Here is a 17,661-nt window from a genome sequence, read left to right on the forward strand (position 1 = left end):
CCACTCTAACATGTTTATCACCCAGTCGCTCTTCAAAACCCCTCACAACTAGCCTCACTTTAGCCTTACAAGACCCATCTGGAAGGACTTTTTCGTTACAAATCCTGTGACAAGGCTGGCTGTCCCCTATCTGGTATCTCAGAATAAACACCAAACTCTCTCCAACTCTCTAATGTATTGCTTCTCTTAGTTTATCCTCAAGTTTATTGGCAGCCACTAAAACTTCATGGTCATGAGGACTTCTGCTTCTAGTTCTATTCTGAATCTGCTCTCTAGCCTTTGTTTCATTGTGGAATCTGTTCAAGCTACAGCCTCTATTAGCACTTTGATGTCTTTCGGGATTACTGCTATAAGATCCCCCTCGTCGGAGGCTCTTTCTCCTGTATTTGATCATTTCCCGATGGAAGAGCTACTTCCAGACCCACTATTAGAACTTGCACTGTGCTTTCTTACTTTCCACTCTTTCACCCCATTCTGCCAATCGATGGACCTTGCTTCTTATATGCATACAAACTAGGAGCAGGAGTAGGCCATTTGGCCCCTCGAACCTGATCCAGGGTAGGGCGGCACAGTGGCGCAGTGGTTAGCACCGCAGCCTCACAGCTCCAGGGACCCGGGTTCGATTCCGGGTACTGCCTGTGTGGAGTTTGCAAGTTCTCCCTGTGTCTGCGTGGGTTTTCTCCGGGTGCTCCGGTTTCCTCCCACAAGCCAAAAGACTTGCAGGTTGATAGGTAAATTGGCCATTATAAATTGTCACTAGTATAGGTAGGTGGTAGGGAAATATAGGGACAGGTGGGGATGTTTGGTAGGAATATGGGATTAGTGTAGGATTAGTATAAATGGGTGGTTGATGTTCGGCACAGACTCGGTGGGCCGAAGGGCCTGTTTCAGTGCTGTATCTCTAATCTAATCTAACATAAGAACGAGGAGGTTGGCAGGTCTTACTGGAAAGCATCTGTTTGCAAATAACCCAGCAGGGGGTTGTGCTTGTGACTCTGAAAGAATATTTGCAAGGGAATGACAGGCCAGGATTTATGGCTATCATAGGACTTGCTTCAACCAAAAAGTTGGTTTCATTTTAAACTGTTAAAAAAAAACAGTTGGTTTGGCTAAAAACAGAAGGAAGGAGTTGCTGTGTGCCTAGCAGGAGAAGACAGGTGATATATTTCTCTCTTTGAAGAATCCCTGCATCTTTAAAGAATTCCTGCATCAAGTTGCACTGTTTCCCCCTCTATTTGAAGAAACCTTTACTGCTATATTGCTGCTATAAGACCTCAGAAAAATCCTTGTTGCTGCTTCCTGCTGTAAAGCCTGACTGGAGCTCCTATGCTGAATCTCTTTGAAAGCCTACCCAAACAGACCATCTGCATTGCCTGGAAAGAACTGTTCTCGGAAGATTCCATTGACAGCCACCTATTTGCCTTTGGGATACCTCGTCAAAACATCTTTTCAGTCTAAGTGTTTTTTTATTCCTGCTATTTGTTAAGAGTTGATTTATAATAAATGGGTAATTTAGTTGTTTATTAAAGAAACCTGGTTGGTGTGCTTTATTGTGGGGGGGGCGGGGCTGGAGGGGCGGGGTGGTGGGGAGTAGAGTATCTGATTGACGGTTTTGTTAAGTGGGAAAATTTAAATATATGTTATGACCTGTGGAGAAATGGGACTGTATTAACAGTGCACTCTTCCCGCCTCTGTTGTATCAGTGGTCTCACCAATGCCCTGTACAACTGTAGCAAAACATCTTTACTTTTATATTTCATTCCCTTTGCAATAAATGACCAACATTGCATTTGCCTTTTTAATTTCTTGCTGTACCTGCATGCTAACTATTTAGAAACTTAGAAAAATAGCAGCAGGAGTAGGCCATTCGGCTCTTCGAGTCTGCACCGCCATTCAATATGATCATGGCTGATCATCCAAACTCAGTACCCTGTTTTTCTTCTACTAGGACACCTAGATCCCTCTGCATCTCAGAATTCTGCAATCTCTCTCCATTTAAATAATATGTTGTTTTTCTATTCTTGCCAAAGTGGACAAGTTCACACTTTTCCACGTTATACTCCATCTGCCAAATTTTTGCCACTCACTGAATCTATCTATATCCCTTTGCAGAATCCTTATGTCCTCTTCATAATTTACTCTCCAACCTATCTTTGTGGCATCAGCAAATTTAGCAACCATACATTCTGTCCCTTCTTCCAAGTTATTGATATAGATTGTAAATAGTTGAGGCCCCAGCACTGATTCCTGTGGCACTCCACTAGTTACAACTTGCCAACCTAAAAGTGACCCATTTATGCCAATCACTGTTTCCTGTTAGCTAACCAATCCTCTATCCATGCTAAAATTTTACCCCCAATACCATGGGCTCTTATTTCATTTAGTAACCTATTATGCAGCACCTTGTAAAATGCCTTCTGGAAATTCAAGTACACTACATCCACAGGTTCCCCTTTCTCCACGTTGCTTGTTATTTCCTCAAAGAATTCTAATAAATTAGTCCAACATGATTTTCCTTTCACAAAACCATCTTGACTGTGCCTAATTGCATTGAGATTTTCCAAATGACCTGCTATAACCTCCTTAATAATAGATTCCATCATTTTCCCTATGACAGATGTTAAGCTAATATGGCCTGTATTTTCCTGCTTTCCGTCTTCTTCCTTTCTTGAATAGTGGAGGTACATTTGCTATTTTCCAATCTGATGGGATTTCCAGGATCTCGGGAAGTTTGGAAAATTAAAATCAATGCATCCACTATCTCAGCAGCCACTTCTTTTAAGACTTTCTTGGCTATCAACCTGAACATTCAACCAATATTTAAATAATACCAATATTTAAGCACCTATTAACTGTCCCTTGGGCATTCCTGGGATTCATTTGCCTATTATTGCTGTTCCAATTCTGTCTTCTGCTGTAATAGCTAGACCTGCTTAAGGTGCTTTCATCCTCATTCCTCCTGTCTTTAACTCTCCATTGTACTTATGCCTCAGTCCAGTATCTTACAGTGGCATGGCATGGTGGCCCTGAAAGGAGGCCCCCTGTCTTAGTGCAATTTTGTGATGTCCCTAGAAAGGAGACACATGCAGGAGACATCTGTGTGCCCCCAGCAGTGGCAGCTGGACTGCTAGAAGCCCTTATGTTGGGATTGATGTTTCTGGGGGACCAGCAGCTCCCTTCCCTCTGTCTGTGGGAGAAAATAGCCCAACGTCTGAGAGCGCGGGCCAAGACCGGCCGTGGGCTACCCATTCTGCATGTCTTAACGTTGTTGGAGAAGGCCATGGAGCTGTCTGGCCTGCAAGGTGGCCAGACCATCATAAATGGAGAGACAAGGGCACCTTCCCAAGACAGTGAGTAAGGTCGCCATGGGGCACAAGGCTGCATCTGCAGCGATGGAGTTATGCTGCTCATCAGGCATCTGGTGCCCACAGGAGCCTGCATCATAGGGGTGTGTGCTATGATGGGAGGGGGGCCCTTGACCCTTATATGTCTCTGCTCTCTCATGCAGGTCAAGCAATGCCAAATCAGACAGCCTCCAAATCCGCGGGGAGCCTGCCACCTGCCACCTCCACCAGTGCAGCTATTCGCACTTTGGTTGGTTTGCACTTGAGTTTAGATCTGGGTACACAACCTGGTGAGCACAGCACCCAAGCAGCTGACAGTGGCTGTGACAGCCCAGGTCTTTGATTGTCAGAGGACTGTGGGAGGACAGGTCCTTGCCGAGCCCCATGCTCATGCCATGCCTCTGGTGTTGGCAGTATCACGGGAAATGCTGCAGCTACAGCGAGAGGGCCAGAAACAACTGGCAGAGATGCCAGAGGCAATGCATGCTCAAGCATGGAAACTGGAGGAGTTCATCCTGTCCTTGAGCTCAACATTGTCTTTGACTGGTGCATGAGTGGCGTCCTCCATGAAGAGCCACTTGCAGTAGAGTGCTCAGTATCTGCAGGACATTCTTGCAGACCTGCATACCTTTGACTTCACCATGAGTGCAAGGCAGCAGTGGCAAGGCAAGAGGGGTACAGAGGACCTGGAATCACCACCAGGTGCTCATCACTCTCAGGTCAGCAAGGAGGCGGAAATCTGCCTTGCTAGGGAAGAGGAGCAGCTGCTTCCCACAGCTAGGAATTATTCTCAGGGTGTTCTTGGTTTGGCCAGCTACTCCTCTGCCCCTCTGCCAGTGTTGCCAGATGTTCCTTCATTCCTGCTGATAGAGGGTGGAACTGGTTCTGTGCAGGAGGCCCTCAGCATGTCGGGGCCCTCCATGCCTAAGGCATTCAGAGGACGGCTTTCAAGATCATCCCTAACCAAGGAGCAGCAAGGTCAACTACCAGCCTCCACCTCAGCTAAATGCGCACCATATAGGAATTCATGTAAGAGAATAAAGAAGTGCACATAGAATCATAGGGTTAACATGGGTGAGTGTGTCTTTCACATGCAAAGGGCAGGCTCTAATATGAATGTAAATAAATAATTTCTGTTAAGCATAGATTCCCTCCATTTCTTTTCCGTCAAGCCGTTGACCCTTCGCTGCAACCCAGCCTCTATGAATATGCTGCGAGGGGTCAACTCTGAAGCTTCACCAGATCTGCGTTCCATAAGTCTCTGCATCCTTAAGCAAGAAAGGTAACAATGTGGCTGCATAAAGGTAATTCTTTATTGGTCAAGCCACAACTAACTGGCAGTAAGGATCAAAGGAAACAAGAATCTATAAAAGGATCACGGGCCTCCCTTGCACGTATCTCATGGCCACTCCCTTGTTGTCCCTGGGGTCCTTCATCTGGCCCAGCTTGCCCACCTTCCCTCTCTGCATCCTCATCGTCCGAGGAGGCAGTCTGCTCCTCACTTTCCTCGTTGCTCATTGGCTCCCCCTGCCTCAGGGCCAAGTTATGCAGTGCACAGCAGACCATGAAGATAGGTGAGACCCTCATCGGTGCATACTAAAGGACTGGACCAATCTCAGTACCTGAATCTCATCTTGAGCAAACGCCTACTCAATGGTTTCTTGCGTTGTCCCGTGGCAGGCGTTGTATCTGTCCTCTCTACATCTGTGTGTAACCTCCTCACAGGTGTGAGTAGCCATGTCCTCAAGGGTAGCCCTTGTCTCCGAGGATCCATCCTTGAAGGAGGGAGGGAGGCTGGTAAAGTTCTGGCAACTGGAACTACCTCAAAATGTAGGCATTGTGACCACTTCCTGGGAAGTGGGCACAGACCTACAGAATCCACTTACGATGGTCACAGACCAGTTGTACATTGAGGAATTCCCTCCATTTCTCTTCCATCAAGCCTTTGACCCTTCGCTGCCATCCAGCCTCTATGCTGCAAGGGGTCAACTCTGAATCATCACCAGATCTGCGCTATGTGAATGTTCCATAAGCCACTGCATCCTTAAGGAAGGAATGGTTGCATAAAAGTAAGTCTTTATTGGTCAAGCTACAATGTTCCTGTTGATGAAGGCTGCTGGCTGGTGTTCCAAAGCCTTGATGGCCACATGCGTGCAGTCAATGACATCCTGCACCTGGGGGAATCCAGCGACGGTCCGGAACCCTCTTAGCTTGAGAGTTGGGATCCATGCAGAAGCACGCATAATCTCCAGCCCTCCTGGAAAAGGCATTGGTGACCTCTTTGATGCACAGATGGGCTGCTGATTGTAAAATCCCATACATGTTCCCTATGGATCCCTGGATCTGGCAGTGTAGAAGTTCAGTGCCACGGTGACCTTCAGGGCCACTGGCATCAGAGTCCTACCAAATCTCCTGGGGTGCAGCTCATTCTGCATCATGGCACACGGGTCTGTACCAGCCTCCCTGGAGAGGTGGAGCCTTTGTTGGCACTTCCTCTCGGACATCTGCAGGTAGTTAGCCTCAACCTGTAGACCCTGTCTGGAGGGTACCGCCTTCTGCATGGGGCAGCTCCCTCTCTCCTCTGCACCCTTCTCCAGCATCTGGAGGCCACTGTTGACCTTGCTGTGGGCTCATAGGTCATTGCTGCAGGTGCCTGGCTCTCCCTCCTACTCTACTGCACCTGCTATTCAGCGGGGTCCCCGAAGTCTGGATGAATGAGGCCCATGGTAGATGGCCTCTCCCTGAAAGCAAGTTTTTCCCTGCTAGCCCCCCGCCCCAACCTCTTTCCGGCCACAATTGTGAGCCTTGCCCAGGTTTCACTTGCACGTAGCCTCCATTGCAATGGCATCCCAACCCCCTGCAGCCCACAGCTTAAACCTTCTCCTCACTCCTCATGCAATGTGCACAGCCTTCCTTTCATAACCCTGCCAGCCCCTCGATGGTTGCCCTCCTGATAGCCTCCCCAGCAGGCAGCCATATTTTCCCACCTCCTTGTCGCCGCTGAAATCCCATGATACCCATGCACTGTTTGAAAAATACAATCTGGACCATAATATAATTTTCAATTGGCCTCTTAAAGTACCATAATTATCTGCCCGCTCCATGGCCGTTGGACCTCCATCCTCCATGTTAGTCGCAATGGACAAAATAGGGATGGGACATCACAACTTCGGACTTCATGTCCGACATGTCCCATCCCAATTTTATGCCCCCCCCCCCAAGCCTCCATTCCCCTCCACTTTGTTCCATTAAAATTCAGCCCATTAGGTCAGATGACTAAAGGCTTGGTCAAAGAGGTAAGTTTGATGATGTAGAGGGGGCGGCCGCTCCATCCCCAGTTAATGGCGTCTGGCGCAACTGCACAGACACCGGCGCCATTTTTAGAGGGCATCAAGCCCTTAGGAACAAATTGAAGTCTTAAAGTTATATAACCGTTCATTTGCATTTAAAAAATAATTAAAATCTGCAGGCCCTTTCCCAACCCCCCCATGTGTTTTTTTATTGCCAAAAGTGTAGACAATTAATTTTATTAGCAAACCGAAGTTTCCCCCCCAACCTCTTCACATTTGCCCTTCAACCCTTTCCCACCATCCCCACAGCCAATAAGAATGGTTTTCCCCACTCCCTCCACCCTCCCGCCCTGATAATTTCACTCCTCTGCCTTCCCCATTAGTGTCTTGCCTTGGAACTCCGTATGGCATGAGTTGCGACTGGTGGCTGTAAATTCAGTGCGGGAGGGCTCCTGGGACCAAGTAAGTTAATTAGCATTTGTTTTTAATTAGTTTTAATATTTAAATGAAGGCCCCACTGCTTGGCAGTGGGGTGGAGCCGCACTGAGGCCTCACCGCCGGCGGTAAAATGTGGAGAGGCCTTCTCGGCCTTGGGGGTCGTGGCAGGCCGCTCCTACAAGTATTTTACGGACCCCCCCCTGCCACGACCCCCAATGTCGAGGGACTGGTAAAATTCAACCCAGGTTGTCTAAGTGATCCAAGGAGCTCCACTACACAATGGAAAGTTCTCAGTCAGGACAGGTTAAAAGGAAAAAGAATGACTGATCAATTAGGAAAGTGCTTTACACATAGAATTTGAATTTCTTTTAAAAAATGGGGCATTCTATACCGATCATAGGGAATTCCACATTCTTCAATGTTCACTCGATTAGGAGCATATAATAATAGAATTAAACTAACAGCACAAGTCTCAGAACTGACTGCTTCTGCCAGTTTGCAACACAGTATCCTCAGCTAATGAGACAGTAATGCTCAATAACATTAAACACATTGCTGTAAGTCTGCACTTTTTAGATCCCTTTAAAAGTAACCCTCTCTTCAATTTGCAAAACTGTTTCATAAAGAATGAATTTACCTTAAGTTTTCTTTTATCCCAAAAGGAAGAAATAGCAGTCTTATTATTAGGCAGGGTATGGTGAAACAGCTTTATCTTGTGAATTTATCACTAAATACAATATGGTATATTATTTGTTCCTGGAAAGCTTGAGGATCGGCCCCATCTGAAAGTATCCAAAAAAAAGTTCAAAGGTAATCTGCTTTATATTGAAGCAATGATATAAAAGTGTGGAAGGAAGGTTACTTAACACTGATGTGCTGTAATGCTTTTGTCATCTTCTAAATGCTCTTAAACTAACAGCTATTGTTACGACCACGTGGTGTGACATGGATGGTTCCCACTGACTCCCCACCTGGCAGCAAGTGTATTTGGCTTAGAGTTTAGCCACTTGGTGTTTTATTTTTCAAATTAATAGAGAGAGACAGGTTTTCTTGTAGGTTTTAAAAGCGGAAAGTCAGCTATTTATTGATCAATACTGTCATGAAGACCCCACCTGCCAAGAATGAGGCACATTAATTTCGTCATGTGAACATTTTGGTGCAGGCACGTTGGGCCGAAGGGCCAGTTTCTGTGCTGTAAAACCCTATGATTCTATTAATTTTTATCTGTTGCTGGAATGAAGAAATTACTTGTTTAAAGAGATCAGCAGTGGCTGGAAAACATTTGCCTTGAGACAATAGAACGACTTCCTGATCCAATTAACCCAAATGGATTTTGATCACCAGACATTGATGTGTAAGAAAGCCAGCATTCCAGGGTGTCTGCTAAGATGGCGAATCCACAAACGCAGGAGTTTGTTAAAACAGCTAGTCACATGACTAACCTGCTGGTCCAGGTTTTTGTTTGAACTGCTCACAGCACAGTTTGGGTCAGATTGCAACTGAACTTGGAAGAAGAGAGCCTCTCTCCTGGCTGTCTCTCTCTCTCTTTCACGAATCTCCAGATCCACTGAAGACACTTAAACATCAAGAGAGAAAAGACTCCTACATCGAAACAAGTTTTAAAGCGTGCACGGGGCCCCAATGAAATGGCAAGACTTACCGGCAATCAATGACTTTACATCGAACTCAAAAGCCTGTAAATAAATCCTAGCTATTGCCTCAAACTTTTCCCCTTTATTCTTTCTACTTTTCTGTCTCTATCTGCATGTGTGTTTATCGCATCTGCATGCTAGCGTGGTCGCATCACGTATTCGTAGTCATTAACCGAATTAGAGTTTAAGGTTAATAAACTTACACCTTTCTTTTTTAAATCTAAGAAAATCTGTCTGGTTGATTTCTTTGCCTTACAATTGGAGAGCAGTGAACTGAGGGGGAACTAAAAACACGGTGTTTTTAAAAATTAAACCCTGTTACGGTTAAACCAGGCAAAGGCTGAGAGGGAACCCCTAGATCCCTTTCTCATCTGGTCGTAACAATACGCTTTATCCCGAAATTGTCGCAACCGCATCCACTCATGCATTTGCTCGCACATACACAAGTGACAGACAAGGAAGGGAAAAAGAAATGTGGCTTTTAGTGGGAGGAAAGGTTACAATAAACCTATTGAATTGTCTTGGAAATCAAGTTCTAGATGGATGAGGGCCTGATATGTTTGTAGATTTCTTTCTTGATTGAAAGTTCTGTTGATGAAGGTAGATTACTTCTAGCTCTCACTGCTGGATAATGTAGATGACGGATTTTTCTGCAGGGCATGTGCTTTCTGGCTTGCTGAAATGCAAGCTGTTAGATGTAGTTTCTCTCCTGGGTGAGCCTTTCTCTCTCGCACAGTGGCTCAGGACGTGGCTACTTCACACCTCCTTTGTTTCAGAAGAAGACATTCAATTCTGGAATGGTTTAGCATAGGTGTAGCATAAGTTCCACATTGACACATTTTAGCTTTGAAGATTTATTCTTTGTCTTTGTCAAATAGTTTGAATGCACAAAAGGCCAATCCCTTTTTTCTTCGGTTGCCATTTTGGACCATTGTCCACTTTTTAAAATAAAGGTTCATTTTTTTTAAAAACAAAGTCCATTTTTCATAACTCTTCAGAGTTAGTGCATGATTGTTGTGCATGACACTATCATTATCTCATTGATAAGCCGAATCCTTAGATTATATAAAATAATTAGCATTGGCCAGTAAAGCTTTTTAATGTGCCTAAACATCTATCACTGGCATACATTGGCTGCAACAATAACTGCTTGTATTTATATACCACTTTGATGTAGTAAAACATCCAAAAGCACGTTGTAGGTGTGTTATCAAACTAAACTTGATACTGAGCCACATTAGGAGATGTTAGGACAGATGACCAAAAGCTAGATCAAACAGTTAGGTCTCAAGGAGGATCTTAAAGGAGAGAGAGGCAGAGAGAGAGGGAGACAGAGAAGTTTAGTGAGGGAATTTCAGAGCTTAGAATCTCTATACAGCTGAAGACATGGTCATTAATAATGGGGGCAAAAGGAGGAATGTGCCCAAGAGGTCACAGTATTTCACAGAAAAATGAATCGCTCAGACCAAGTGTCATGCTCCTGTAGTTTTTTTCTCGGGAATATGCGGTTTGCCTTTAAGGCTTGCAAAGGATCAGTATTGCTTTAAGAACCAGCAAGCCTCAGGAGTTATAGGAAGGTGCATTTTTATTGCCTTAGAAACAGCCATTAGGAGACTGCGATTCAAAGGGTGCATTCTTGTTACCATAGATACAGCCAGTGGGAGTGAGTATCAAGCGATACATTTGTTACAATTCAATTTTGATTTGGCTTTTTAGCTGAAGACAGTTTGTTCTAACAGAACACAGACAGAGAACACAGACAGCTGTGGTGACAGCACCTGGAAAAAGAGCTCTCAACCATTTAAACTGAAGGAAGAGGATTGTAGTCTGTTTAATTATCTCTCAAAATTCTAAAAAAAGTCAAGCCAAAACAGAGATCTCTGGTAATTTAAATTGAAGAATGGGAAGTTAGACTGTGACAATCTTTTATTCCTCAAAAGCTCTAAAGTCAGTTTGATTCTATTGAAAGTGTTTGCAAGTCATTAATTATTGAAATTCGCTGGAGAAGGAAAGCATCTACTGCTGAAGTTAGACTACGCACTGTTCTACTGTGGAAGAACCTTCTTTCCCGCATTGGATAACTATGAGGACTTCAAGCAACATTCTGTGAGGACCTCAAGCAACATTGGACTGTAAATTTGCAAGGACTCTAATTTTTTCTATTTTAAATGTTGTTTATATCTTCATAGTGTTTAAGAATTTAGTTCTTCTAATTAAAGAGTTAATTTGTTGATTTAAAGAGACCTAATTTGGTTAGCCTCATTCGGGGGATAATAGATGGTACAATTTGGCTGGATCATTCTTTAATTTGGAAAGTTTTAAATGATATGTTAGGCGATCTGTGGAGTGACAGGATTGAATTATCAGTGCGTTTCTCCCACCACAATCAGAATCGTATATTTTGATTGGGGGCTTTGACTGGAGCGGTTGGTTGTAACACAAGTCAAACCTGGAATTAGTGGACTTAATAAATGGGAACATTTTCAAAATATCATACCATGGCAGTGACAGAAGTGAATAATGCAATACAGGGCCTAATTAGTAAATTATTGACAGCATATGATGTTATCAGAAAACAACGATACTTGGAGAAGTATCGCTGGCTAACAAAGAACATTGACTGATAATAAAGAATGTTTACTGCATTATGGATCTATTGCAATCGTTATTAAACCATGATTAACTGAAGTTTTAGTTTCTGGAAAGCCAATTGCTTCCAATATTGACACCTCCCAAATCATTCCCTAAGCTGTTCGTAATGAGCCAGCACCGAGTGCCTTGATTAGCTCTTTGGAAGATGTCAAGTGAGGCACAGAGGGAAGCTGTAAGCTTATCTAAGGGGTGTCAATCCTGGGATGGCAGCAAGAGAGCGGGAGCATCGTGGTGTACTGACGGGTTGGGGTAAGGAATTAGGAGGGCAGAGTACGTGAGGGGGGAGAAGTAAAAGGAGGCATGATGATAGAAAAGAAGGGTCTAGCAGGGGTACAGAGAAAAGAAATTTAAAAAGTGGAAATAGAGTTATTACCTCGAGTCCTGAGCAGCAGTCAAAATGCCAAAAAGGGAGGCTTATGACAAATGTATGGTTCATTCTACAGTAGAGAACCAAAACTGAATACAGAAAATACAGAGAAGATCTAATAAATAGATTAAGAGGTCAAAAAAGTGTGTGAAAATACATAAGGGCTAGTATAAAAGGGAATCCACATGTCTTTTGTAAAGTTATAAATAGTAAAATGTTAGTTAAAGGAAGGGGGTGGCCGATTTGGTGCAAGAAGGAGAGTATTAAATATATTTCGCTTCAGTCTTCATAGAGAAGAGGATGTTGCCAATGTATTAATAAGGGAGAAGGCAGTAGTGATATTGATTTGGATGAAAATCGATAAAGAGATATACTTAAAAGGTTGGTAGTAATTGACACAAAATTCTGGAATGTAGTAAGCAATGAGGAGGGTGGTAACATACTTAAGGAGGGCATAGACAGACTGGTAAAATGGGAAAACATGTAGTAGATGAAAATTAAATGTAAAGAATTGTGAAGTGTTACATTTTGGTAGAAGAATGAGGAGAGGCAATATAAATAATTTTAAAGGGGGTGCAGGAACAGAAAGACCTGGGGATGTCTAGTTAAATATTTCAAGGTGACAGGACAAGTTGAAAGGGCTATTAAAAAGCATATGGGATCCTTGGTTTTATTAATAGAGGCATAGAGTACAAAAGCAAGGAAATTATGTTAAACTTTTATAAAACACTGGTTATGCCTCAGCTGCAGTATTGTGTTCAGTTCTGGGCACCACGCTTGAGGAAGGAAGTCAAGGCCTTTAAGAAGGTGAAACAGAGATTTACTAGAATGGTACCAGGGATGAGAGTTTCCAGTAATATGGAGAGGCTGGAAAAGGTGGAGTTGTTCTCTTTAGAGCAGAGAAGGTTAAGAAGAGATTTGATAGAGTTGTTCAAAATCATAAATAGTTTTGACAGAGTAAATAAGCAGAAACTGCTTCCAGTGGCAGAAGGGTCAGTAACTAAAGAAGACTGAATTAGAATGATTGGCAAAAGAACTAGCAGTGACATGAGGAAACATGTTTTGTTTTGATCTGGAATGCCCTGCCTGAAAAGGTGGTTGAAGCAGATTAAATAGTAACTTTCAAAAGGAAATTACAGGGCATTGGTGAAAGAGCAGGGAAGTGGGACTAAACAGACACAATAGGCCAAATGGCTTCCTTCTGTGCTGTATCATACCATGATGCCACAGCATTCTTTTTTGGCGACGAATGGGTTTTATAACTGCTTTAAGCATAGCTTGATAAAATTATACTTGAGTAATGTACAATGATAGCTTCCAAAACATAATCGGGAATTATTCTGTAAGAAAAGAAGAGACAAGCTTCTACAACTTCTTTACTCTTATACTCCAATCCCTTTGTCACAAAGGCTAACATAGCATTTACTTTCCTAATCCTGCTGAATACCAACATTTCTCAGTCTCTTACCCCTTAAAAAATTTGAATTTCTATTATTCCTATTAAAGAGAAAACCTTCACATTTTTCCACATTATATTCTACCTGCTATGTTCTTGCCCACTTACTTAACTTGTCTATATCCCTTTGCAGCCTCTTTGTGTCCTCATCACAGCTTACTTTCTTGCTTAACTTTGTATCATCAGCAAACTTTAATACATTAAACTCAGTCCTTTCATCTAAATCATTGATATAAATTGTTAATAGCTGAGGCCTAAGCACTGATCCTTGCAGTACTCCACCAGTTACAGACTGACAATCTGAAAATGAAAATTATTCTTACTGTTTCCTGTCCGTGAACTAATCCTCAATCCATGCTAACACATTACCCCCAATCCTATGAGTCCTAATTTTGTGTATCAGCACATAATAAGTTGAGACCTTTACACTAGCTAGATCAGTTCATGCTGAATTTGTTTATTCATTAATGAATTCAATTTCTGAATGCATAAAGAAAACTGTTCAATAATACTGATGATTTTTTTTTATTGCAGGTAGAGAATATCCAAGCATTTACTTGGCAGTCTCAGCTAAGACATCGCTGGGATGAAGAGAAACAGCACTGTTTTGCTAATATTTGCGATGCGCAGTTCAGATATTCTTATGAATATCTAGGCAACACTCCTCGATTGGTTATTACTCCACTTACAGATAGGTATGGAAAATTGAAATGTTCATTGTCTTCTTTTAGGGTATTGCAAACACCTTTGCACAGGAGGATATTTCAGAATCAGTGAGGACCCCAGACTAGTACTATTTAAAGGGATTATCAATGACTTTCAGGTTAGTTATTGATTGATTTCTGCTGGCTCTTGCTCCTATTGTAGAAGTGTTTGGCCATTGTGGAGTTCTTTAAAGTTGCTTAATTCTCCAGGTGTGGCACATGCTGAAGGACATTGTCCTAACTTCAAGGATTCTCCCAAGGCCTGGAGACCCAGTTGGAGGCCAGTGAACAAGACATTACTTGAACATACAAGAATTTATTGTCAAAGATGCAGTAGTCAGGAATCTTCTCACATGGATAGTGACAGGGGAAGGACTGAGCATGGAGACTCAGAAGATCACATGGCAGAGGGCGTGTTTCATTGCTGCAAGATGTTGTGTGATTGCCTTTAAGATCATAGTATGCTAATGAGGCAAGTACCAGGATGTAGTCATATGACTACTTTCCAGTCTCATTCTGCAACTGTAACACCAAGGGGCAGTTTCTGTAAATAGTTAGCTCTGTGCTGTATATAATAATTAGCTATTAATAAACCTGTTCGAGATCTTTAACCACCTGGACTCCACGCATCTCATTTATGTTGAATCAGACAACATAAAAAGCTTCTCATTACATGGTGGCAGCGGTGGTGAGAATCCAGAATCTTGATTTGAAGACCACAGGGTAAGCAGCTCTGAAAACACTTTTCCACAGCCACTGGAAAGAGAAAGTTCAAAAAATACTGGCCAAAACAGGGGAAAGAAGAAAACATTTACCTCAGCTGTAGAAGACAGCGCACAGAACGACAGAATGCAAATCAATCACTGCGATTGGGTGAGTCAGGAATCCTATTGAAAAAAGCTTTGAGGTGCTTGCAAAGCTGATTTTTTCATTGCTCAGTAAAAGTAAAAAACAGGGTAAACCCAATCCCTATCTCAGGCTGATTATTTTCAAAGGCTGCCAAATGCTGATCAGGTCTGCGCCATTATGAGAGGCATCCAATAGTGAAAAGCGTGGCAATCCTCCATTCACGCATCTCGCAGCTAACGCTATAAAAAGAAACCCCTTTAAATCACTCCAGTGTGAAGGGCTTTCATTCACTCAGTCGCAGTTTAAAAAGAACTCATAAAACCACTCAACCATGAAGAATTGGCCTTTGAATGGCTGCATAAACAAACTCTTTAAAAACACTTGAAATGCCTATTGCACAGTTGTATAAGCAGATAGATGAGAGTGCTGGAAACGAGAAATACAGATAAGCTGCAGATGTCAGTCAAAGTAGCCAGTCTAATGAAGGTAACTTTTTTAAAAGGGAAGCAGTACAGAGCCAAGTTCTTAAAGCAAGTTTTGAATCACAAGAATAGCAGGAACATGGATACCAATTTTCCCAGCATGAACTGGAAAGCCTTTGGTATCCTATCCAAGTTCAAATTGTTCCAACAGAGAATGCAATTCTGCTTTACAGACCAAGTAATTGCAGAACCATAAAAACAAGCTGTAAAAATAATGATAGTGATTGGAAATGAGGGATTGGAAATTCACCTCCTGTTCAGGTTGTTATAAAGTAACCCAATCACACAGTTTCAAAGACATGGAGTTCTCCATGTCTTACCCAACCTTCATCCCACAACCAACACCATCAAAACAGTTTACTTAGTCACCTGATTGCTTTCTATGGTATCTTGCTCTCTGCATGTTGGTTGTTGTGTTTGCCTGCTAAGTGCATTGATTAATGTAATTAATTGGCTGTGAAACGTTTTGGGACATGAAAAGACACAAATGAAATTCTTTCTTCTTCTGGCCCAACTACATGGCTATCTCTGAACAGACTTATCTTTGCCAGGGTGACTAAAGGTTGAGAAGTTGGGGAGAAACTTCCATGAGCAGTCCTTCACCAGTTTTGGGATGCACCTAGAGTGTCTTCTGCCAAAGACCTTAGAAAGGCTATATAGGTAGTTGTCTGGTCTGCAGGGCTATTCCAATTCCCCCCATCCCACATGAGGAATTTTCCTGCATGTTTATCTTTGTAAAGACAAAGAGGTAGTTAATGATAAAGTACTCACGGTTTTCTTCATGCCAATCTGATGAGCTCTGGAACTCAAAATGTGATATTACTGCTTATAAGGTACAGCTAAAGCACCAGAAATTGAACAAAACTCCACTAAGTATCGAAAGAGAATTAGTGCTGGAATTAGAAGATATTTCAAGATTATGGTGGGAACTTCAAATGTAAAAATCATAATGGTCTTTGTTGATAGTGATGTTCCTCAGAGATGAAACACCAACCACTGTTGAGGATGGAGTAATCGTAATGTCGATGATGATTGGTTATGAGTCATGTGAAACAGGGCAAAAGACAAGCCTGGTAAATGCTTCAAAGTGATTGTATTGGAACCTTTGTGGACTTGATTCAAATAGAATCGAGGAAGGTGTGGTGACTTACCTCCTCACACAAGATATTGCATAATGATTTAGTACTGAACACTCAATTGCTGTTAATTGTATATTACTTGTGTTTAATTATATGCAGATGGTGAGCATTAACTGTGGATTCATTTGAACCCACTATAAATAGACACAGACTAAAACTGTCGGTTGTTAGGTTAGGAGATGTATGCTCATAATGTGTAACTCTGTAAATATATATAAAAGTATGTAAAGATTGGCTCCAGTTCTAGCCTTCACCAACTGGCCTTCTGTAGTAGAACATGGTAGCAAAGAATGGTTACCAAAGGTGAAGGTTGGACGCTAAGAAAAAAAAAAATCTGGCAGAAAATTACAGTCCTAGTGGCCATTGTGGAAAATGGCAGAAAGCAAGTGTAAATTCTTGGGTTATGATTACTCTCCAATGTTCTCGGAGTTTGAAGCATATAACCAGTGAAAGAATGAAGTAGATATCCCTGACAAAGAGAAAACAAGGTATGCCCTTGATGTAATAAAAACAAAATACTGCAGATGCTGGAAATCTGAAATAAAAACAAGAAATGCTGCAAATACTCAGCAGGTCTGGCAGCATCTGTGGAGAGAGAAGCAGAGTTAATGTTTCAGGTCAGTGACCCTTCACTGACCTGAAATGTTAACTTTGCTTCTCTTCCCACAAATGCTGCCAGACCTGCTGAGTATTTCCAGCATTTCTTGTTTTTATTATGGCCTCGGTGTTGTCTCTTCCGACAAGAAGTAAAATTAGAAGTTAAGCATTTTGTGAACTGAATGTTTGTCAGTTGGATAGTTATAAAGGTTTTGACCTTCTTAAAAGAGTTCTTGGATGAAATTTACAAGAAAGATGATCTGTTACGAACATACGAATTAGGAGCAGAAGTAGGCCATTTGGCCCCTAGTGCCTGCCCCGCCATTCAGTAAGATCATGGCTGATCTGTTTGTGTCTTGAATTTCACATTCCCAACTACCCGCGATAACCTTTGATTCCCTTGCCTAACAAGAATCTATCTTCCTCCGCCTTAAAAATATTCAATGACCCCGCCTCCACCCCATTCTGAGGCAGAGTGTTCCAAAGTCGCACAACCCTCTGAGAGAAAAAAATTTCTCCTCATCTCTGTCCTAAAAAGGTGACCCTGAATTTTAAAACAGTGCCCCCTAGTTCTGGACTCCTCCACAAAAGGAAACATCCTTTCCACATCCACTTTGTCAAGACTGTTCAGGATCTTATATACTTCAATCAAGTCTCCCCTCATTCTTCTAAACTCCAGTGAAAACAAGCC

At 42.5% G+C, this 17,661-nt stretch overlaps 1 protein-coding gene across 1 annotated transcript in view; it reads left to right on the plus strand.

The window, feature by feature from the left end:
• Positions 1–17,661, plus strand: part of LOC137384384 (dynein axonemal heavy chain 17-like) — a 1,056,876-nt gene that overhangs the window by 464,210 nt on the left and 575,005 nt on the right. Inside the window, exon 35 of the mRNA XM_068058353.1 lies at positions 13,734–13,894. Coding sequence (XP_067914454.1) covers positions 13,734–13,894 — 161 coding nt within the window. The remainder of the gene's footprint in view (positions 1–13,733; positions 13,895–17,661) is intronic.

Source organism: Heterodontus francisci, chromosome 26 (genome assembly GCF_036365525.1).
Source record: "Heterodontus francisci isolate sHetFra1 chromosome 26, sHetFra1.hap1, whole genome shotgun sequence".
In the NCBI taxonomy this organism is placed as follows: Eukaryota; Metazoa; Chordata; class Chondrichthyes; order Heterodontiformes; family Heterodontidae; genus Heterodontus; species Heterodontus francisci.